This window comes from Vigna umbellata, chromosome 5 (assembly GCF_029865625.1).
Source record: "Vigna umbellata cultivar VRB3 chromosome 5, Vumbellata_1.0, whole genome shotgun sequence".
Classification (NCBI taxonomy): domain Eukaryota; kingdom Viridiplantae; phylum Streptophyta; class Magnoliopsida; order Fabales; family Fabaceae; genus Vigna; species Vigna umbellata.
Window position 1 is genome coordinate 58421953 of NC_142169.1, and position 23595 is coordinate 58445547.

At 34.0% G+C, this 23595-nt stretch overlaps 4 protein-coding genes across 4 annotated transcripts; 1 reads left to right on the forward strand and 3 right to left on the reverse strand.

The window, feature by feature from the left end:
- Positions 1-2406: 2406 nt before the first annotated feature.
- Positions 2407-8385, forward strand: LOC124826053 (reticulon-like protein B1). Its single transcript, XM_047298811.2, has 6 exons — positions 2407-2544; positions 2737-2989; positions 3183-3363; positions 4212-4356; positions 4441-4510; positions 4621-8385. Exons 2-6 carry the CDS (start codon positions 2830-2832, stop codon positions 4782-4784), a joined length of 720 nt encoding a protein of 239 aa, XP_047154767.1. The 5' UTR covers positions 2407-2544; positions 2737-2829; the 3' UTR covers positions 4785-8385.
- Positions 8039-10138, reverse strand: EMB3143 (YCF54). The gene is made up of 3 exons (XM_047298815.2): positions 9710-10138; positions 9123-9355; positions 8039-8533 (listed from the first exon to the last, which is right to left on the reverse strand). Exons 1-3 carry the CDS (start codon positions 9971-9973, stop codon positions 8341-8343), a joined length of 690 nt encoding a protein of 229 aa, XP_047154771.1. The 5' UTR covers positions 9974-10138; the 3' UTR covers positions 8039-8340.
- Positions 10139-11400: 1262 nt separating this feature from the next.
- LOC124826058 (heat shock cognate 70 kDa protein 2-like) lies at positions 11401-13429 on the reverse strand. The gene is made up of 2 exons (XM_047298816.2): positions 13210-13429; positions 11401-13108 (listed from the first exon to the last, which is right to left on the reverse strand). The coding sequence occupies exons 1-2, from the start codon at positions 13427-13429 to the stop codon at positions 11472-11474; spliced, it is 1857 nt and encodes a 618-aa protein (XP_047154772.1). The 3' UTR covers positions 11401-11471.
- A 2438-nt stretch (positions 13430-15867) lies between these two features.
- On the reverse strand, positions 15868-17981 carry LOC124826059 (Ribosomal protein L17 family protein). Its single transcript, XM_047298818.2, has 2 exons — positions 17627-17981; positions 15868-16592 (listed from the first exon to the last, which is right to left on the reverse strand). Exons 1-2 carry the CDS (start codon positions 17880-17882, stop codon positions 16183-16185), a joined length of 666 nt encoding a protein of 221 aa, XP_047154774.1. The 5' UTR covers positions 17883-17981; the 3' UTR covers positions 15868-16182.
- Positions 17982-23595: the final 5614 nt, after the last annotated feature.

Sequence of the window (23595 nt, forward strand, 5' to 3'; positions counted from 1 at the left end):
TATAACAGTGATTAAAAGATAAGTCAAGAATTAAATCCAATAACAGCAGTTTCAAAATAGCTAGTAAAAGTTTCAAACCTTAACATTAATTTTAATTATATGTTATGAGCAAATAAAAAAGCAGTTGTTTAAAAATGTGTTTGCTTCTCGAATTTAATAATGGTCTAAAAACGAGGATAATTTAGACAATACAATGAATTGGAAAACACAAAACCAAGGGTTTTCCAAACGTAGATAAAACAATTCGTCCTATCTCTACGGTACCCATGTGCTCTGCAAGCTCTAGAACTTTCCCCCAATTTAAAACCCAATACGAAACTTATCATAAAAAAAATTTACTGGGGAATCATAAAAAAAAATTCAAATACTTATCAGGGTTTCTGAAAATCTTTGTAACTTACTAGGGATCTCTATAAAACCTCCAAAACTTACCAGGGGTTTGAAAACCTCTGCTACGTGTATCCATTACTGGAGGTTATTATAACCTCTGTCAATAAACCTACGTTAAAATCAACATTTTTTGTAGTGAGAGTTGTTTCAAAGATTACAAATTGTTTGATTTTATAAAATTTATAATATGATGATGTTTGTTATTTATACTGGGCTAAAGGCTCTTTACTCTTTATTAGTACTAAGTCATATTGACATATTGGGCACCAGAGATTGGATATCCTAGTCTGGAAACATAGTACTGATATCTTAGAGAATGGATCGATTAAAACTCGTTATTAGACCTGAAATAGATAATTGAATTAGAAGATTTTTGGGTTGATGACTCACATAAGTATGACTTATCTAGTTGAAATCTTAGTTAATAAAATTAAAATACTATAAATACAATATTAATAACAATTTACTTTTACTTTTTATATTAATTAAGGTTTATATTAATTAAGATTTAATGTCAGAGCTCTAATAAATTATTATTGAACGTCAACAAACCTTTTTGTATGATCTTTTGTAGTAGTCTGTGGAGTGTTGAGGACGAAAACCGAATATCTAAATGTGCAGAGGTCTAAAAAAAAAGTCTTTGAAGAGATATTGGATCCTGAAAGAACATTATTTAATAACTTTCATAAATCTGTCTAAAATAAATGAATAAATTAGGAAAAAAGATGTCTGCATAACAAAGAAAAATTTAAACTTATATATGGTAGGACGTTGTAAAAAATAATTGATCAGACAACTATTCAGTCTATTAACCGGCACAAAATAAGCTGATCAAATCAGAGATTTCAGCCAACTAACTAACGCAATCCGGACAGCACATTTACTGCCCCGTCGAGCAACCTGCGGGCCGTGACAGGCAAGCCCACAGTCCGATAATTAAAGGAAGAAATCCTTTTGATTCGCTTGAATGGATTTAAGACAAAAATTGAAACGAGAAAATGCAGATTCATTCCTTTTTTTATTCATAGCTGAATTATTATAATTTAAGAGATTTGTGATAAATTGTAATGTTTGTCCTCGCACCATTTCATAATTATCAAAATTTGAGGATAATAATACATGGTGCAATCGATTTCAGAAACCTTTATTCGATTCTAATAGTTGTCATGATTTCTTATTATCTATTCCATGTCTAGGGTTATAAATATATAATGATATTGATATTCAAATATAAAATAGTTTGCTACAGTATTCACTCACATCAATAACATGAATTAAAGTAAATTATATTCTTAAAAAGTTTATTCATAATTATTTGACTTTATTTAAATATAAATTTATTTTATTTTAAAAAAATTTGATTTTTTTTCTTTTTATAATAACTTTTACCATTAAATATATTATTAGTAAATATCATTTTATATTATTTTTATCACTAACAACATTTTTGTAATTTTTATTTTTTATTAATTAAAATATTTTTTTTATCTTCAATCAAATCTTAAAATAACTTTTACAAACACTTTTTTCAAAATTCACTCTGGCCTCTAAATATCATAAACAAAACAACATTCAATTTACACTCAATTTTTTACATTCTTACATTCTCTCTTTCTTAAATCCATCTCCAATTGAATACACCTTTAAATTAAGAAAACTATATGATTGGGAAGAAAGATTTTATTATCCTTCTCTTTAATCTGTGTGGAAAGAAAGTTTTAAAACTTAATTAAAGAAAATGTTTTGAATTTTTATTCTTAATAATATTTATTTTATTTTAACTAAATAAAAAATTATATTAAAAATATTTATTTCTAGATACAAAATGAATATTTATCTTCCCTAATATATAGATAAAAAGAACTAGAAACAAAAAGTAACTATTTCATTATAGATAAATATCATAAAAAAATAAGTTAATTTCAAAAAAGAAAAAATTATATAAATAAAAACAAAAGGGAAAATAATATTAGTTTAAAGTCTGATTGCTTTCATGAGAATATTAAGGGGTGGATTAGGGTGTATATAGGTTCTCTGAGATTTGTAAAAATGCAGGGGGTAGAAAACAGAGTTTCTCCAAAATGAATCCACGTATTCTTGAAAAGAAGAAATCTCGAAAAGGATAAACTCTCCACTGTTTATTGATTCATGATAGTAAGAAATTGTATATTTTATCTTACAGACTTTGAATTTCTGCGCATCAGCATGCAAATACTTGTGCATTTGTCATAATTGAATCAACCTTTTTCATTTGTTCATGCAATGAACATATTTGTAACATTGATTAATTAATATTTTGTTAATGCATGTCATTGTTTTTTTTTTTTGAAATGTCATTCTTTACAGGTTACACTGTATAAGAACATTAAGAAAGGATCCAACATATATACGTGTATGTATATAAGAGGAGGAAAAATAATACCTTAACCAAAAGAAGTCATGGATGTTGCGGACTCGGATTTACTCAGTAACAAAGAATTCGATGATGAAGACTCTGAATTTGAGACTGATTTGGAGAGATATTTTGTATTCTCCACTGCCAAGAACAGATTCTTTGGCAGGAAAATACCTCTTCGTGTTACCCTAGGCTCTGGACTGAGTATGCTCCTCTGGCTTTTTTTACATCATTTCTTAGTACATGACATAATTTGTAAATTTCATTTGTGTTGCAAAAATCACATTGAATCTGTTAACATAGTTTGAGGGTGTGAATTAGAAATTACGGTATCATTTTACACAACAGTTTGCAAAAGGTAGAATTTACTGTAAGCCTTGGATTCTTTTTTTCTTAGTTGCTGATATTATACTCTGGAGGAACAAGAAGATCTCATTAAGCGTTCTTGTTGGTGTAACTTTCATATGGTTGTTTTTCAAGAGGATGGATTACACCGTGATTAGTTTCATTTGTGACTCTCTCATACTTCTGGTGGCAATGTTATTCCTACGGAGCCTTTTAACATCCTTCATTCGCATGTGAGTTTAATTCACTCTATCAGTCAGTTGTTATAGCATGTTTTCTCTATTTTAAGGCTCTTAATCCAGCTAATGTAACTTGCTATTAGTAAATTGATATTAACTTTCAAGATATATTTTTAATATTAACTTGCTTTTTTTCCTTTGATTAAAGATTTCTTTAATTAGTCATTTGTAGCATCTTTCCTGTTATATTCATACTTAATTTTGGAGTAACAATTTACAATGATACAACTATACCTATAACTTCAGTACTGTGCCAATTCAAGACTTACCACCACATCCAGGTGTTGGTTCTTATCTTTGGTAGGATATAACAATGGGATAACTGATAGATATTAAAATATTTCTTGTTTAGTTCTCTTCTCGCTTGCCCTTATTATCATATCTGTCACAGACAAATCAAATTGCCTTGTTAAAGCAGTGTGATTCTTGTTTTATAAAAGACCAAATTGAGACTTTCTGCCAACTTTGTTTCAAAAAGCCGCCAAATTTGCTTCAAGAAGCAACTTGAGTTAGTTTATTGGTTTCCTTGTTCTTTGTGATGTGACTTGACACTAGTTTCACTTAATGTGTGTGACAATATCATCAAATCAGTAAAGTAAAACGGATTATTGATTATATCATTTTCCTCTTATCCATTTATTTTCCTATTTTTCATCAAAGAACAATATTTTTACAACTAGTGTGAATGAACCGACAAGTCCCTGTCTAGAGGGCTTGGTGATATGAGAATTTGTTTTTCCCTATCTCTTCATATTGTGTTGCCTGCATATTTTCATTGTCTGCACACTTATTTAGATTATTGTTTTACACCAAGGAATGATGCTATCTTCCTGTTGATACAGATTACCACCACTTGAATTATCATCATTCCTCTTACCCAAAGGATTGCTTGTCAGTACAGCTATTTCGGTGACACGTATACTTAATAATCTACTCATGACATTTGGGGTCATAGCTTCCGGACAAGATTTGAAGAAATTTCTCTTGGTGCTTCTCAGCATGTTCCTAACCTTGTGTACTCAGCTTGTCAAAATGCTATTTGGTTTTATCTGACAAGAAAGTAATCTGCAGGTCACAGGGACATTAGGAGCTATCTCATTTCTTGACTATCGGTACCCTGCTGCAACTCTAATCTACATAGGTCAGCTACCAAATTTATGCATATATTTATCACAGCAATGAAACATTGAGTGATTCTACTTAAGTGCAAGTTAGTACTAATCTTTTTTCTCCTTTGCTTTGATGGCGCAGCATCCGTGATATTGCTGATAGTTCCAGTGGTATATGAAAAGCATGGGGATATTATTGACATCCTTGCTGAGAGGGTCCTGTTTGAGTTTAATAATCTATATGAAAATTTGATGATGAAGATTTTCGGGAAATCGCAAAACTCACAAGAGTACATTGAGGATTAGAAGTAATGAAATTCCTTTTCATGCCATGGCATCGATTAACTATGTACAAACTTGTGGTTAACACGTATTATGTGATTAACAGAAATATAATGGGGGGAATATAATTTGATTATTGATCTTAAGAAATCGATTATTATTGCTACCAAAAAAACTTGTGCAGGGTTAACCATTTAGTGTGCAAGAACCATTTTCCATACTCGATTGCTATTGGTTACTGATACAGGCTTCAGTAACCATGCGCATCATCATAATATATTTCCTTTTGGTGTACTATTTGATCGTCCTTCGCCTCTTGCATGCAGAATATGTCCAATTTAGTGTCACTCATTTGCTTGGCGTTTGCTTTATTTCAAAATTCATTGGAAACTTTGTAGTACTGGGTTTCAAATGTTTCCATAGAAAAAAAAAAAAACTAAATAGAAAACAAAAGCGCTGTAGAAATTGCTTACAACCTGTTCTGTCGTCTTTTAAGAAACCAAATCTAAATGAATAATTTAGTTTGCTTCACAATTAATGATATAATGTATCCATACCAATATATATACCAAAAAGTTTTACATATTAACGTTTACTTTTTCTGTTTTTGATTGAAAGGCAGGATAATGAGCATTTGACTATCATCCAGGGAACAGTTGTTCTTGTTAGCAAGGCCAATATTTGTGAATATAAAGAAACATCATTCAGAAGAAGAATCTAGTCTGACATTGAGGAAGGTAACAGCAATGTCTAGTAGACCATAACAGAGGCAGGCTGTAGTTGATGTCTGGCAGACTCATGGAAGGAATGAATCATGGGAATGGCTTTACAACCTTCAAGAAATGCAGAAAGTGTTCCACTTCGTGAACTACAAAGAAACCTAGTGGTCCTTCTTTCTTTGAAGCATAACTTCATTACACTAAAGAAATATATCTGACCATTTTTCTTTCTGTAAGAAAATGGCATCTTCAATAGGCAAAGGATAGGTCTAGACATATAACACATGAAAAGTAATACCAATTTCCACACTGTTGAATTTACTCGTGAACATGTTCAACTTCATATATAATAAAATTTGCAGACCTCCGTATGAAATCAAATAGCCCAACACTTATTTGGCTTTTTTTCTGCTATTATTCGTACCACAGTGGATCTTGTAAGAATAAAAATAGGAGCATCCCCTGAGAAACTACCTTTAGTCATCTAATGATAACCTATCTTTTATGCTAAGTATTACAGTCTGTCAAGCCATTATGGAGTTTATTTTATTACGTCCCCATTCAGTTTGTGCTGTTTCACATAAGGAGACAGAAGTTATGGAAGTTGGATACAATTACTGGAGGGTAGAACAAATTACGTTCAGTTATTTGCTTTATAAAAACAATAACACTCCTCAATTAAATAAACCTATGCAGTTTTATATTTCTTTGTTCCACTCTCTCAAACTTTTTTTCAATAAAATAACCTACAAATTGGTATCAGAGTTACATCTTACGGGACCTGAAAAATGGATATTGAAACAAGTTTCTCTTAAGTTGCTCCTCCTATCTTTGATGGAGATAGCTATGATCTCTGGGCCAACAAAATGCAGAACTTCCAAGAGGCTTTGGATCTTTGGGAAGCACTGGAGGAGGATTACGATATTGCTCTGTTGTCCGACAACCCTAGTATAGCCCAAATAAAAAACTACAAGGAAAAAGAAACCTGGAAAGCAAAGGCAAAGACATCTTTATTTTCTGGTGTTTCAAAACTAATTTTCACCAGGATCATGTCTCACAGCACAGCAAAAGCAATTTGGGATTACTTGAAGGAAGAATATGTAGGAGATGAGAGAATTAGAAGCATGCAAGTATTGAATTTAATGAGAGAATTTGAGCTGCAACGAATGAAAGAATCTGACACCATCAAAGAGTACTCAAATATGTTGCTTGGCATAGCCAACAAAGTAAGATTGTTGGACACCGCTTTTTCTGATTCAAGAATTGTTGAAAAAATTCTTGTATAAGTACCAGAAAGATATCAAGCTTCTATAGCTACCTTGGAGAACACAAAGGATCTATCTAAGATCACTTTGGCAGAGGTGTTGCGTGCCTTACAAGCCCAAGAGCAAAGAAGACTTATGAGGCAAGAAGGATCTGTGGAGGGTGCTTTTCAAGTCAAATTCCAGAGCAATGGCAACAAACACAAGAAGAAGCAGAACAATGATACCAGACCTAGAAGATTAAACAAGATCAACAACAAGAGTAATAATACTCAGGTTTTTCCACCTTGTCCTCATTGTAAGAAAACCAATCATCCACAAAAAAGGTGTTGGTGGAGATCGGATGCAACGTGTTATAAGTGTGGGCAGCTAGGACACATGGAAAAGATTTGCAAGTATCATCAACAACAAGGAGAAGTTAAGGTTGTTGAGGATCAACCACAAGAGGAACAATTGTTTGCTATTACATGCTTCACTACCAATAGCTCCACAGAAAGTTGGCTAATAGACGGTGGTTGCACAAACCACATGAGTTATGATCGAGAACTCTTTAAAGAACTTGACAAAACTCCACTTTCTAAAGTCAGAGTAGGTAATGGAGCATATATTGCAGTAAAAGGCAAAGGAACAGTGACAATTGAAGGTCAAACAGGTTTGAAACTGATTTCAGATGTTTTATATGTTCTAGAAATTAACCAAAACCTGTTGAGTGTTCCTCAATTGCTTGAAAAAGGTTATAAGGTGTTGTTTGAAGACAAAAACTGCATGATTAAAGATTCACCAGGCAAGGAAGTATTTAAAGTTAGAATGAAAGGAAAAAGCTTTGCCTTTTACTGCAATAGTGAGAGTCTTAAAATTAATAGTTAGGTCTTAACAATAAAAAAACAATGTTTCAAGAATTAAATTAATTTTGAAGACATAAAAAATTGAAGTGCAATACAAAATTATAAAAGTGTGGGTTCTTATAAAATCTGGCCATTACAGCAAAACTAGTAAAAATACAATGAGTTGCTTAAAAGTGATGTGGCATGGTGGGACTTATTTAAAGTACATTAAACCTTGGTTTTCTTGGCAGACCCTTGATTTTAGATATAGGGTTATTCAGGTTCAGAATTTTAAGGGGCCGTGGATGGTGATTGGACAAGGCTCTGAATGTTTTAAGGAAGCCTTAACATACTAATGGACAAAAAAGGTATAAAGTGAGTACATTTGAGGTAAGTTCATTTGATGAATTGTTATTTCAAGCCTCACAAGCAAGCTTTAAATAATGTAAAATTGGGAGCCTTAGAAGTCAGTCTATTCAAAAGATAAAAAAAATATATTAAGTTGCACGCCTTCACATACATTTCTAGAAACAGAGAACATCAATCTCATAACAATATACATACTTAGCTCATTTGATAGACATAAAATGCAATTCCTACAACTTAGATCCTAAGGGAAACACTTCAACTTAAATAATCATACTGCCTCCCAAAAATACAAAACTGAATGCAAATTTAGCCTTCTTTAACTACCATCCAGCTGCACTTGAACAGAAACATTAGAGAAAAAGATTTAAGACTACCAAGCACTGAAACAGTGTTGATAAAGACTATCTTAAGGCTTCACCTCGTTCTGAACAGGGGGCAAGAAGGGTTCCCACCATCCAGATTCATATTTGGGATAGGGTGCCACCCATTTCTCAGGCTTCTCAAACTTCAAATCAGTAGGAGTGAAAGCTAATGCTTCTTCTAGGCTCTCAGCTTCAAAACTGTCAGATAAAACTCGGTCCAGTCTCAATTTCATGAACCTGCCAAAAGTCCAAAACATACATAGGGACAGAATTACAAAGTGGATGAAGCATTATAAACTGACATTTGATGCTATTTTGAGGATTTTCATTGCAGCAATTTTGTTGATCAAACACTGCTTCTTTCTTACACCATTATTTCATGTTATATCATTTGAAACGGTGGAGATCCTATCAGCAGAACACAAACACTAAAAGTAAAGGGAGGAAAATATATAGAAACCCACCCTTTTACCACATTTAACAACTGGCAGCTTTAAGATTGTGAAATAAAGAAAAAAGCAAAATGATCAATTCTTGCTTGAGAAGTGAGAATCACCATGATGCAAGCATATAAAATAGCATCTATTTTCCCACATAGGCTTAGATTAGGTTGTCGATCATAGGTGGCTAGGGATTTGTCTACATAGAATGGCTTCCAATCCAATCCACTGTATGAAAACATTCAGAGACACACATAACTTACATATAATATGGAAAGATTTCCCTCCTTTCATAGTTTATGATATCATCATATTTTCATTTATACTCCATAGCTTAAAGCACTTATAGAATCAATCACTGAAAAATGAAGAGTTGGTGTTCTTACTTGATCCAGGTACCATTGGTTGACACAAGAGCAACAGCAGGTCTCTTTAACCTCTTGGTAATGTTAGGGAACTTATCCAAGAACTTAGGCTCAATGACAAGCCAGAAATCCTGTTCTTGATTACGCTCCCCAAAGAGACGGATCCGCTCAAACAATTGCTCCTGGAAATGCTCCTCCTCATCCAACATAAATTTTGCATTTGCAACAACAAAATAATACTTGTTTGCTTCATTCTGCAGAAGACAAGCCAAAAAAAAAAAAAAAACAAAAGTTAATTGTAATGCTCGGACAGTGTAAAACAATGTTAATCAAATCACCCTACATGTGACTTTTTAAGGTAGTTGTGGTCAAATTTAACAAATTGATCATCTGTGATTAGATGACAATCCATCGCATATTTTCTTATAAAGCAATTATCATCAAAACCAATTCAAAAACTACACTATCAGGCGTTTCTCTGGTTACAAGGATAACACCCCTCAGCAGAGAACAACTCAGGATAACATAACAAAGGAAAAACATCAAAACTGAAAAAAAAAATTGAGCACAAATTCAATGTGGGGTTGGAGTGGGAGAGAGGAACAAACCTTGGTGGGAGGATCAGAAGAGTTGAGCTGGTCAGAATCAACAGATGCAACAGCTGTGGTGAAGGGGCGTGCAGGTGGTGATTCCTTGAAGGAAGAGAGAAAAGTGAAGCTCAAACTCATGGGAGAGGAGTAAGTCCTGTTGGAAACACTGCGCCTTCTGTGTCCATTGGCTGAGGCAAGAGTGGTGGCATGGTGTTGTTGAGCATGGTTCTGAGCCACCATTGCGGTTGATGAACCCAAAGTAAGGGTGGCCATACCAAGCATCGTGGTCTTGTTCCCTCAACACTCTTCTTCCAAACTTTTCCTTTTTCTCAGAATCTCTTACGTTGGGAGAAGATAGAAAGAGAGAGTACGTTTGTGCTGAGGGCTTAGAAGAAGAAATGAAGGCTGCGAATGGCGCATCGACAGTGGATAATGGGACAAGTTAAGAGATATCAACGACAACCTTATCTAGTTATCTAAATCTACCTATGATACTTCCCTTCCTGGTTACTTTCCTAAGTATTTAATTACCTAAGTTTCCATATAATTATATTATTATAATAAAAAAATTTAAAACAATTAGTTTGGGTACATAACAAATAAAATAATTATAATATTAATCTTCTTTACTATCTTCATATTTGAGAAGTTTTATGTTCTTGTCTAATTCATTATTTTATATATTTCTTACTTTTTATTTTGATCAATTGAATTGTAGATATAACAGATTCATTTAAAATATTATTTATAATCGGTTTTATTCATTAAAAGAAAAAGAAAAAATATGCATACGGATCGTGTTTTCAAATTTTAATATTTTACATTTGATATAGTAATAAGGCATAAACTAGAGGTGTTAACAATAACGAATTTATTTTCATACTTGAAACTACCTTATAAAACACCATTACCTAAACATAAATTAATTAGGATCTTCTTACATAAGTGTGTGTTAGCTAGGTGAAAAAAAAATACTCATTCGGTTTCAAGATATCTATGGATTTAGTTATATAGAAAATTTCAAATTGACATAAAAAGGTGAAGTTATTTTCATAAAAAAAACATGCAATAACTTTAAATTGCATAGTTAAATAGAAGTAGTAACTTTATTACATATTTTCATTAATTATGTACTAAATATTATGAATATTGTTTTGTCGACAGTAATGAAAGTAGTTTTGGTATTGGTAATACTTTTTTGAAAATTTAACAAATAAAATAAAACTAATTTTTTTTATCATTGAGTGTGACTATGTTAGGCGAGTCTTGTAAAGACCAGAACAAAATTTAATATCGTAAACTTGATTACAAATTTATTAAAAATAAAATTAAAAATACTCGTTAAAAATCATAAATTCAGATAAAATTTACATGAGCTTTTCGAACACCCTCTAATTAACAGTGGTGTAGCAGAAGCAACATTTTTTGTACGTATATTTGGGGAAATTGAATCAGAAATTATGATCAACCAGGAACATAAATGCCACACAACTTATCCATAAAGTAATAACTAAAATTCTAAATATGTGATTCTAATAATAAAAGTAAATCAACTCTTTCTTTTAATTCAAGTGGTTAAATAAACTTTATTTTTCATCCGGTATGAGTTCTGCATAAAATAAAAGTATTTTGAGAATTTTATTCTTGTAAACAAGTGTATTTAATTCGATCTTCCATTGTCCAAAAGCTTTAACAAAACCACATTTTTCCACATAAAAGTTTGCATTCATCAAACATAAAATAACAATTCAGCACAACAAAATTCTAAGCTAAAAAACACCTAATCAGACTTTTCAACAAAGCGTTCAAAGAGGTTAATAAGTTCTTTCAGATGATCCTCAAACACATCTACTTCCTCATCCTGCTGATCACCATCAAGTAACTCTGTGGCCTTAGTTATTGCAGAACTGATCTTTTCCCTGTCTTCTGAGCAAACTTTTGAACTGAAATTCTCTTTTTCCAAAGCTTTCTTTATATTGTAAGCATAGTCATCAATTTTATTCATTGTTTTGGCCTTCCTAAGGAATTTCTTATCTTCAGCTTTGTATTCCTCTGCTTCTTGAATCATTTTATAGATTTCTTCCGCTGACAGTCGATCTACGTCATTGGTTATGATCATCTTATTGCTGATGCCAGTTGTTTCTTCCTTAGCAGAGACAGATAGTATACCATTTTCATCTATGGCAAAGCACACATCAAAAGGATGGTTCCTAGGAGCTCGAGGAAAGCCAGAAAGTTTAAAAGAACCCAACAAATTGTTTTCCCTGCTTCTTGTTCTCTCACCCTCGTAAACCTTTATTTTAACAGATGATTGGTTATCTACACTTGTCAAATATTGTTGCGTCCTCTTCACAGGAATAGTAGTATTCCTTGGAATCATTACACTCATCATATCTCCCATTACATGAATACCAAGTGATAACGGTGTTACATCCAGCAACACCATGTCTGGAACATTCTTAATACCTACACTCAACAAAGCAGCCTGCACAGCAGCACCATGGGCTACAGCTTCATCAGGGTTTATGCTTTTGCACAGATCCTTTCCCTCAAAGAAATCTTGCAATAATTCTTGAACTTTGGGAATCCTAGAAGACCCACCAACAAGAACAACATCATGCATACTTCTCTTCTCCATTTTTGCATCAGCAAGGCACCTATCTACTGTCTCCATACACTGGTTAAATAGCTCCATGTTGATTTCCTCAAATCTTGCACGAGTGATTGAAGAAAAAAAGTCATTGTCATTAGATAAACCATCTACTTCAATTGTGGCACTGACAGCATGTGATAGTGTCCTTTTGGCCCTCTCACAGGCACTTCTCAACCTCCTTAACGCTCTAGGGTTTCCACTAATGTCCAACTTCTTTTCTTTCTTTATTTTCTCCACAAAGTAGTTCACCATTCTGTTATCAATGTCCTCTCCTCCAAGGTGAGTGTTTCCAGCTGTTCCCTTAACTTGAAACATCTTACCCTTAATCGTTAGGATAGAAACATCAAAAGTACCACCACCGAGATCAAAAATGAAAACGTTTCTCTCTCCAACACAATTATTCCTTCTGTCAAGACCGTATGCAATAGCTGCAGCAGTTGGTTCGTTGATTATACGTATGATGTTAAGGCCAGCAATGGTTCCAGCATCTATGGTAGACTTACGCTGAGAGTCATTGAAATAAGCAGGCACAGTAACCACCGCATTCTTCACCCTGGTTTCCAAATAGCTCTCTGCAATCTCTCTCATCTTCACCAGGACCATGGATGAAATTTCCTCAGCACAAAATTGTTTCTCCTTACCCTTATAGTTAAGGGTGATCATAGGTTTGTCATTAGCACCAGCAACAACCTTGAATGGCCATAACATCATATCTTTCTGAACAACAGGATCACTGTATTTTCTACCTATCAACCTCTTGGCATCTGAAAAGTTTTACAAAAATGTTCACCTCGTTAAGATAAAAAAATTACATGAAATAATCATACAAGGAATGCACTAATAGTTGAAAGAGTAGAAAATATACCAAAGATAGTGTTTTGTGGATTGGTGGCAGCCTGGTTTTTAGCAGCATTACCAATCAACCTTTCATGGTCTGTGAAAGCAACAAAAGAAGGAGTGGTGTTATGGCCTTGGTCATTATGAATGATATCCACTCGACGATGATGTTCACGCCACACTGCAGCACAGGAGTAGGTTGTGCCAAGGTCGATTCCTATGGCAAGTCCCTGATCTTCTTTCGCCATTGCTTGCTTTCAAAGTGAGTGAAGACTGATATGATACTCTACACAGGAATTGAATTCTAAATTTAGAATACCACATGATGATTTTTTTATATAACCGTGAAATACGAAAATCACCTTAAACACTTATTAAAAATGTATTAAATTACTACATCTGTTCATCTTCGTCTCATGAAATGCAATTAAGCATAACAGTTTAGTTAATGGAAATCATGACTTTAATTATTCACATGTAACAGCATCTTCTCCTTTACAGTTTATATGCAGTGTGGAAATTGGATGGCCTTCAAGTTACATCCATTCATTTACTTTTTTTAAGAAGGTAGTAGTAATATGGTTATGCTAATTTATGCACAAATGCATTGGATTAGATTTTCCAAAATTTTGTTTAATTAATTAAAATCTTAAAACATAATAAATATTTATAAGTTGTTTTCAAGTTGATTTTAATTTGGTGTGATGCTTCTATTGTCAAAGTTTCATGCTATATCTTTAATTTTAGACTCTTCATTACTTCATTTATTTCTATCACAGTCAGTTTTTCTTTCTTTCTCTTTTTTGTCTTCCTCTTCTAAAATAATACCACAACATTTGTTAATTAACTTAATTAACTTCACTTCTTTAACATGTAATTTTTCATTAATTTTCTTTTTTTTAAATAAAATTATATTACATTGATCTTCGTATAAACTTGAAACAGTGGAAAAAATCCAATAATAACTAAACATATGTTACTATATTAATCGTTATTGATAAGGATTGGAAAGAGAATTTTAGAATTTTTAAAACATACAAATTTATTAAAATTATATCAATCTAATTTAAAATTATTTTATTTGAATGAGACAATTTAAATTAGCATTTTTACGTCATGAATAATGAATACATATTTTATAATATTGTAGAAAGACTTGTGAATTTATGCAAAACATGTAAATGAACATGAAAAAAAAAATACTAAAATATTAATGCAATAATAATATAAACTTTTATAATTGATAGTTGAGAGAACAAGAATGTAAATATTTTTTCTTCTTCCATGCCTACATATTGTTTTCATTTAAAAAAAATTATTAATCAGATTTTAAAATATTGAGTATTCAAATTTAGCTTAAACAATTTATTTTGAGATAAAGAAAGTTAGATATTTATTATTTTTATATATTTCATTTAATTATATTTATTTATTTTATGTTCTATTATTATTTTACTTATATTTTATTATTCTGTTTATTTAATTTATTCATTGAGATGTTCATAACCTTATTTTTGTATTTATTAATTTTATTTAGTGAGTGTTTGTAGGCTCACTTTTTTTTATTTGTTTTGATTTATTTAATTAATTTAGTGAAGTGTTTATAACTTTATTTTTATTTTTTATTCTAGTTATTTAATTTATTTAGTAAAATCTTTACAACCTTATGTTTTTTATTTATTATTCTATTTATTTAATTAATTTAATTTATTTAACAAAAAGTTCATATTGATGGCAAAACCTATTACAAGTGCATAGTCGCACCATAGCAAATAATAAATATTAATATGGTTCTCTCATATAGAAGTTGTGCATGACAACAACTTTTTTTTTTCATATATCAATCAAACATATATAAAAACACAAGGAAATGTTGAACATAAGGAAATGTAAAATAAATTATTTAAAATTTGTTAAGACTAGTTCCACTTCTTTAATATATTAGTAATCGTCTCAATTCCACTTTTATATCAAAAAGTAAAATCATTAATAATCATTTCAATTTCACTTTTATATCAAAAAAGTGAAGTTATGCTTTAAAAAGAGTATAAGATTACTAGTAAATTACATTTTCTACTTGGATATAAACATCTTTTAAATATTAATTTCAATTTTACCTTAAAATTATATTTCCTAATATATCAATGAAATTAATCCATAGTAAACATGAAAATTAAACATGAAAATTAAATACTAACATAAATTAAAAAAACATATATTATTAACAAAACAAAATTTCACTCTTGACAAAATTGTGATAAGATAAAAAAACACAATAAAATAAATCATTTCATAAATAAAAATTAATATGATACAAAGTCAACATTTTGAAGAAAAAAAAGTTGATACTATATATTTTCTATAACTTAACTTAAATATAAACTAACTTTTATTTAGTAAAAGTATATTTTTTTAAATTCAGAGTCCACTGAAATTTGTTATGTTGTTTGTCTTCAAAATATACTAATTTTTTTATATTTACAAATATATTAAAGGTACACACTAGAAAGATAACACAAAAAATCAATAGAATCCAAATTATAATTTCTTCTTCTATAATTACCTAATAACTGTTTCTCCATAAGTTTAGTCAAGAGATGCAACATGAGAACTGGAAAAATACACAAACCTTTGAATTTTTAAAACATGAGTGAATACTTGACCTTATGCAGATAATGACCTGATATCAGAAATGCTGTGTGTCTAGAATTATTACAGCAAGACCCGTAAACAGAGTAGTCAAAAAAGCATATAAAAAATACAAACACACTTAAAACATCCGTAATCTTAACAGATAAGTGAATCTATGAACTTCTGCAGATGATCACTTCAGATCACAGTGGCTGTTGTTTGTCATTAAATACACAAAACGATACACAGACTAAAACTAATAAAAAATGCATAATACACAAAATGTAGAATCATTGTTGCCGATGGATACATAGCCAAGCTCAACATTGCAGTGAGATTGCTGATAATAGCACCCAAACATAGGTGATGGTTACACAAGTTCAATGTATGCCATAGGTGCATTATCACCTCGTCTTGGTAGGGTTCTTATAATTCTCGTGTAACCCCCATTTCTTTCACCATAACGCTCTGGCACCTCTGCAAATAAAGCATGTACAATCTGCTTCTCATAGATGAACCCAAGGGCTTGTCTCCTTTTATGAAGGGATCCATCCTTTGCTAAAGTTATCATTTTATCAACATACTTCCTAATTGCGCTGGCCCTTGCTCTGGTGGTCTTGATACGACCATATTTGAGGAGCTGAGTTGTAAGGCCTCGAATAAGCGCACGGCGCTGATCAGGTGGCCTGTTGAGTTTGGGTACCCGCCTCCCATGTCTCATGGCAAATACTCGACCACCATTGTCAATAATGGTGAAGGAGTGATCAAAGCCGGTGTATTCTGTAACATGGAGATGAAATTGGAATTGATGCCAAAGGAAACAGGACTACTATATTTCATAGTATAATGGGTACAATTGGGAAGCATAGATTATTCACTCAGAACAACCTCAAAGGCAATGTTAGAATATGATTTCTTCACTTTATCCAACAAGAGGAAGAGGCCTATCAGATCAAGGACTACTTTTTTATGGTTAAATCACATGCACTGTCTGTAGGAGAAAATTTAATTTGAACCAAAGACATCCATAAGATGGTGGAACTAGCTTTCGCATTAGATGTCTTTTTCACATACAAGTTTAAAATAAAAAATCTATAATTAAGGAGAACCAAGCATATACCACTTTAACCAGCCATACCACAAAGACTGCTTAATTTGAAAACACATTTTTGTACTTTTAGAAATACTTAAAAATACTGCATCATTTTCACTTTATTTCCAATATCCAAAGCCATGTGATTGGTGGATAGAGTTTCGAATGCATGTATACTAAACTCTTGAGTAATTATTTGTAGAGAAAAGTTCACCCAATCACAAATCTTTATAATGATGAGTTTGTCAAATTTAACAATAAATATTATACAAGTTACATTTACTACGATCACTGGTTAGTATTGCAAAAAAGTGCAAAGAATTAAACTCAAATCAAAATACAAATAACAACAGTTAACTAAATTTGAAGGCTTAAGCATCTAAATGCTAATGGATTTCAATATCCCAAAAGTTCCTTTCACAGTTGTAATCAATAAATCTAACACCAAATGAACCCTCTTTTCCTCACACAATGCAATGCTCTCCACAACGGATTCAATCATAGAACTATTTAGAGTTTTTCTGTGAACAACTGATAATTGTTTAAAAACGATAAAGTATAAACAAAACATCAACCAGAAATGAAGATAAATCAACGAAGCAATAAGTCTAATTGACACAACCCTGTTGAAGAAGATAGCAAAACAAAACCGAGTAATAGCAACGCAACGCATTAAAAGAAAAGCAGATAGAAAGGGGAATGGGTGGTTGTGAGTGAGTACCTGAAGCAGAAGAAGGAGCGGAGAAGAAGAGGGGGTTAAGAGGGGTTAGACCGGTGAAAGTGGTGAGAAGGGATTTGGGTTTGGTTCGAGAAATTCGGAGTTTCATTGAAGAAGACAAAGAAGATGCGGCGACAGAGAAGCGCACTGAAGAGGAAAGTGAAGAGGGAGGAGTAGAAGGAGAGGGTAAAGCAGAGCGCAAGGAAGACATGGACCACCTGCTATCGCTGCTCGTAGCCATGACTGAAACTGACGCCATTGTTGTGTGCGTTGAGCAACACCAGAAGTCCCACTCTCACTAGATAACGAATGTGGATAGAGAAAACAAAGAGAGAGAGCGGTGGGGAGAGAAAAAACTGTTTTGGACCGGGCTTTAAGCCCATAGTTTTTCTTCGTACCTTATAGTTTCTTCAGGCATCTGCATTAGTATGTGAAATGTCTAACATACCCTTAGTTTATGGAATCAGGAAACATGTTTTGGTATACAATCCAAAATATGTGTTCGGATCTGAAAAAAATTCTTATGTAATTTACAAATGCATTTCAGAATTCAAACATATTTTCCAATTGTGTAATTTAAAAATATATTATAAATTGTGTATTTTAAAATACATTTTCAAATTTTCAAATTGCATAATTTAAAATGCTTTTTCAAATTGCATAGTTTATCATATGTTTCAAAATTTTAAATATGTAATTCGTAAGAATATATTTTTAGATTTTTTAATTACTTAATCTAAAATGTACATTTTAGATTAACATGTAGAATGTGACTAATTTTTAAATTTCATAATTTAAAATATATTTTAAGTTATACTATCTAAAACATTTCTAATTCATGGATAATTGATCTTTTCCTACACCTGTTATAGAAAATAGAAAAACTTTCTAATATCAAACATGTTCTGTGAACTCTACTTCTCATTTTAACAATACCATTTGTTTTTGTATGAATTTACGGGACCGAGAGACTAACATGTTCCGACACGTTTTCCTTGTCTTTGGCCATCTGGAATACTTGAATCGCCTGTCCTCTTTTAATCTGGGCTGCCTACTTCTTTGCAATCGCTCAGTCTCCTAATGCTAACCGTTCGGTCTTTGGCGTCGACCGATCAATCTCCTTCTTGACGGGAGGAGATACCTGCAAAAGGCACTCCAACACTCAAGTTAAGCGTGCGGTGGAAGAGCTTTGGTTCTTTGATTGAATACTCAGTGAAGAGTTATCATTATGTGAGTATTTTAGAGTAGTAGAGTATGAGTAAAGCATACCTGACTTTTGGCCCTGGCCTTATATTTATAGGTGATCTCATGGACCTTAAAATGACATAAGTCCAATAAAATATAAACAAAATAAAATATTAACAAACTTACCTAAAAATCTTATTAACATCTTTAATCAGATATTCTTGATTATTCTTTGATCATTTTAATTTATGTCGGGCCTCTGGCCCAATAACAACTAAAGTGTTGATCCAAATACCATTTGAAGCAATTGATTAGCGTTGTGGGCCCAATTACAACCCAATGCCCTTGAAAACCATTTAACCAGGTTGACCAATGACGGATAGACTGATCGGTCATATTTGATGACCGTTCGGTCAATATGTCATACAATACATTATGCCCCCCAAGTCCGAGTTTAATCGTTCGGCTTTAGCCTTGATTAACTAGATGACTTACGAGTTTGAGGGAGGCTGTTTTTGCTGCAATGGAGAGTGTACCTTTATGTGTTTGTTGAATGGTGGTTTGAGGGGCGCTCTTTTCATAACTTTTTCCCGTGTAGTCGAGAACCATGTGAACAGGACCGTTCGGTTGAGGAAGATAGTTAAAGATCCCCCTGTTCGGTTTATTACCTAGGGCTGCTGAGTGAATGAAGTGAATGCTCGTTCGACTTTACTATAGAGGGTTGTTGGGTGACTGGAGCAAATGACCGTTCAGCTTTACTACCCAGGGTCGCTGGGTGACTGATGTTTAACGTCCAAGTGTGCTAGATGACGGGAACGACCGACCCACTCGGTGTTTAACGTCCAGGGTTGCTAGACAACGGGAACAACCAACCCGCTCGGTGTTTAACGTCCAGGGTTGTTAGATGACTAGTGAGTTGTTTACCTGTTGTTGTGTTATACCAGCATTCGTTTATTGAGAGCCCGTTCGGCCTTTGTCCATGCCTTCTTCAGTCCAAGACTATTAGGCTTTATTTATCCCTGTTTGATGATAGACCGTTCGGTCCGTTTTATAAGGCCAGATTAGATTCTACAAAGAACGTTTGTAACCGTTTGGCTTTGACGTAGGAGTTCTTCCTAGAGAACGGGCTTTACCGTTTGGCATTGTACTAGGAGTTCTTAGAGAACTTCCTAGTGAGATGGCTTTACCTCTTTGCTTTGACTTTGACCTAGGAGTTCTTCCTAGGGAACGGACTTTACCGTTCGACTTTGCACTAGGAGTTCCTGGAGAACTTCCTAGCGAGAGGGCTTTACCTCTTTGCTTTGGCTTTGACCTAAGAGTTCTTCTTAGGGAACGAGCTTTACCGTTCGGCTTTGCACTAGGAGTTCCTGAAGAACTTCCTATTAAGAGGGCTTTACCTCTTGGCTTTGTGACTTTGACCTAGGAGTTCTTCCTAGGGAACGGGTTTTACCGTTCGGCTGTGCACTAGGAGTTTCTGGAGAACTTCCTAGTGAGAGGGCTTTACCTCTTGGCTTTGTGGTTTGCAGGATCCTATCACCTGCACTGAAAAAAATATAACAACTCGAATTTTACATGGTGAGAAAAAGAGTAGCCAAACAAACCAATGCATTAATGTCAAAATAGGTTATGTTATAAGGTCGATCGGCCAAGCAACTAAGACCACTCGGTCTTTGGTTGAACGTTTGCAAGTCAAATTGAGGAAGCCACATTAATATGTGTCTCGGATGAGTTGTAGGTGTTTTATGCTTTGTGACCCTGTAAGTAATATATTTTTGCTTAAATTTTCTCCGGTCATATGGATAAGAGCGATCAGCGTGAGGCCATGGAAGGCTGAGTAGTTGAGGCCGAAGGACTGAATACCTGATGGCCGAATTGCCGAATACCTGTGAGGCCGAATGGTCGAGCACATGTGAGGCCGAATGGACGAGCACCTGTGATGCCGGATGGTCGAGCACCTATGAGGCCGAATGGCCGAGCACCTGTGAGGCCGAATGGTCGAACACCTGTGAGGCCGAATGACCGAATACCTGTGAAGCCAAATGGCTGAATGCCTGTAAGGCTGAGTGGCTGAACACTTGTGAGGTTAAATGGTTGAATACATGTGAGGTTGGATGACCGAGCACCTATGAGGCCGAATGGCTTAATGCTTGTAAGGCTGAGTGGCTGAACACTTGTGAGGCCAAATGGCCGAATACTTGTAAGGCCGGATGACCGAGCACCTGCGAGGCCGAAATGGAATCTCTGTTTGGTAAGTCAAACAGTTTGCAGGGGTTAGGTTCCCTTCTATCTTGACCATTGCAATTTTGTTGGTTTGAGGCGGACCGCTCGGGAGGGACTCGTTCCATCCTTAGCACCGCAATCTCCTCTGAATAAAAAAGGTGCCCGCATATCTTTCTGATTTTTACATCAACATTATTGTTATTGATAGTTATCTCTAATATAATAATCTCTCTGATTATTTTAATCAAACAAAAAATGTTTCGATTACAACAATTAGATAACTATATTTATAGTTATATATTATATGATATATTATATATCATATATAATAAATAATACATCAAAGCCACTATTTAATATCTTTAATATCTATATTAAATAGTTATTATAATATCTTTTATCAATCAGATATTTAGATTTTACTAGCGTTTATCATAAAACTCAAACAATGGTATAAAATAATATCCGGACAGATTTCTTATTTTCATATGAAATATTCATATTTCAAAAATACTTATCTTGTTGATGATATTTCACATAGAGATGATCACCCATGTGGTGTAGCTTTAGCTTTGCTGAAAGTTCCTGGTGTTGATCCGTAGTGATGTTGAGACCGAGCGCTCGTCTTGTTTCCTTGCAGTTTCAATAGGATGTCGCTCGACTTGGTGTGGTTGGACGGCTGGTGAATGTAGCTGTTCGGATTGGTGTTGTTGGATGGTTGTTGAATGTAGCCGTTCAGAATGGTGTGGTTGGACGGCTGTTGAATGCAGTCGTTCGGAATGGGCCCGTTCCGCCCTTAGTGCTGTAATCTCCTCTTAGCGTTTCCACTGCATATCTCTGATCTGTTCCCGTGGACTCTGTTGCTCCTCTGTGTTTCTCGTGGTCATCATTGGGTTTCTTCAGCTTGCTCTCGGCCCCACGGTGGGCGCCAAAATGTTTTTGTACGAATTTACGGGACCGAGAGACTAACATGTTCAAACGCGTCTTCCTTGCCTTTGGCCACCTGGAATGCTTGAATCGCTTGTCTTCTTTTAATCTGGATCGCCTACTCCCTTGCAATCGCCCGGTCTCCTGATGCTAACCGTTCGGTCTTTGGCATCGACCGATCGATCTCCTTCTTGACGGGGGGAGGTACATGCAAAAGGCACTTTGACGCTCAAGTTAGGCGTGTGGTGGAAGAGCTTTGGCTCTTTGATTGAATATTCAGTGAAGAGTTATCACTATGTGAGTATTTTAGAGTAGTAGAGTGTGAGTAAAGCGTACCTGACTTTTGGTCCTCACCTTGTATTTATAGGTGATCTCATGGACCTTAAAATGACATAAGCCCAATAAAATATAAACAGAATAAAATATTAACAAACTTACCTAAAAATCTGGCTAAAAATCTTATTAATATCTTTAATCAGATATTCTTGATTATTCTTTGATCATTTTAATTTATGCTGGGCCTCTGGCCCAGTAACAACTAAAGCATTGGTCCAAATACCATTTGAAGTAGCTGATTAGCGCATTGGGCCCAATTACGGCCCAATGCCCTTGAAAACCATTTGACCAGGTTGACCAATGACGGATAAACCGATCGGTCATATTTGATGATCGTTCGGTCAATTTGTCATACAGTACACAATTTATAATTATTAGGACAAGTCCCTTTTAAAATTGAAATACCTAAATTTATGTAATAAATTTGTTTTTCTTGTAGTTTTTAGGCTTAATACCTTTGTACTTCTCCCCCAAATCACGAAACTCTCCTCAGGCCACCGCGCTACCCAGATCACCTCCGCGCCTCCGCCATCATAGGATTTTCTCAAGCCGCCACTGCCAGCATCTCATACCTGCAAATCAAACAAAAGCACCTAGAAACGGAGAAAGTTGAATCGCACCACCCAAACCGCTAAGTCTTCACTGTCAATAATGTCGCAAGACACCCTAATCTCGAACTCCATTCTAATCTTCATTCTCGCACATCAGCCATGAATCATCAAAATCGAGAGCTTCATCGTCATCACGACAATCCTTGTTGCCGTCGCGCAAAGCTCTAAGGCCATCATATTCTCCAACTTGCAGAGAACCACAACGAAATTCAGAAAATCCCAAATCAAAGAAACTCGCTGCTTGCCTCCACCGGCCACCATGAGTGCTTTCTTACACAACTAGGTTCGTCTTCTTCATGCTACCATGAGCCGCACAATTCGCGAAATCATCCTCCATTGAAGCAAAACCGCGAGCAGCGTTTTCCTTCTTCTCGCGGCACAGGCGCGGGAAGGTTTCCCCCAAATGCAGAACCCTAATTTTAGGCTGAAGGTTGAAGAAGATGGTGACGTGGCAGAAGTTATATGCCATCTCATTAGTCTCGTGCACACCTGGATTGTTTGCCGTTAACGATTTAAACACTGTTTACAAAAAGGACTAAATTGAACAAAAAATATATTCTTTAGGACAATGTTGAATAGAAAAAAAAACTGGGACCAAATCGAACACACCTAACAAAAATAGGGACAATCAAAGATATTAAGCCTAGTTTTAAACCTATTCTAGCAAATTAAAAAAAAGTGTAAAAATATATT

Excerpts from the sequence above, each read along its gene's own strand:
- LOC124826053 (XM_047298811.2), top strand. The coding sequence starts at position 2,830 with ATGGATGTTGCGGACTCGGATTTACTCAGTAACAAAGAATTCGATGAT. Across the intron at positions 2,990-3,182 it reads TACCCTAGGCTCTGGACTGA|TTGCTGATATTATACTCTGG; the intron begins GTATGCTCCTCT and ends TTTTTTTCTTAG. Across the intron at positions 3,364-4,211 it reads TTAACATCCTTCATTCGCAT|ATTACCACCACTTGAATTAT; the intron begins GTGAGTTTAATT and ends CTGTTGATACAG.
- EMB3143 (XM_047298815.2), bottom strand. The coding sequence starts at position 9,973 with ATGCTTGGTATGGCCACCCTTACTTTGGGTTCATCAACCGCAATGGTG. Across the intron at positions 9,356-9,709 it reads CTTCTGATCCTCCCACCAAG|AATGAAGCAAACAAGTATTA; the intron begins GTTTGTTCCTCT and ends TGTCTTCTGCAG. Across the intron at positions 8,534-9,122 it reads ACCAATGGTACCTGGATCAA|GTTCATGAAATTGAGACTGG; the intron begins GTAAGAACACCA and ends GACTTTTGGCAG.
- LOC124826058 (XM_047298816.2), bottom strand. The coding sequence starts at position 13,429 with ATGGCGAAAGAAGATCAGGGACTTGCCATAGGAATCGACCTTGGCACA. Across the intron at positions 13,109-13,209 it reads TCCACAAAACACTATCTTTG|ATGCCAAGAGGTTGATAGGT; the intron begins GTATATTTTCTA and ends AAAACTTTTCAG.
- LOC124826059 (XM_047298818.2), bottom strand. The coding sequence starts at position 17,882 with ATGGCGTCAGTTTCAGTCATGGCTACGAGCAGCGATAGCAGGTGGTCC. Across the intron at positions 16,593-17,626 it reads CGCTCCTTCTTCTGCTTCAG|AATACACCGGCTTTGATCAC; the intron begins GTACTCACTCAC and ends TCCATGTTACAG.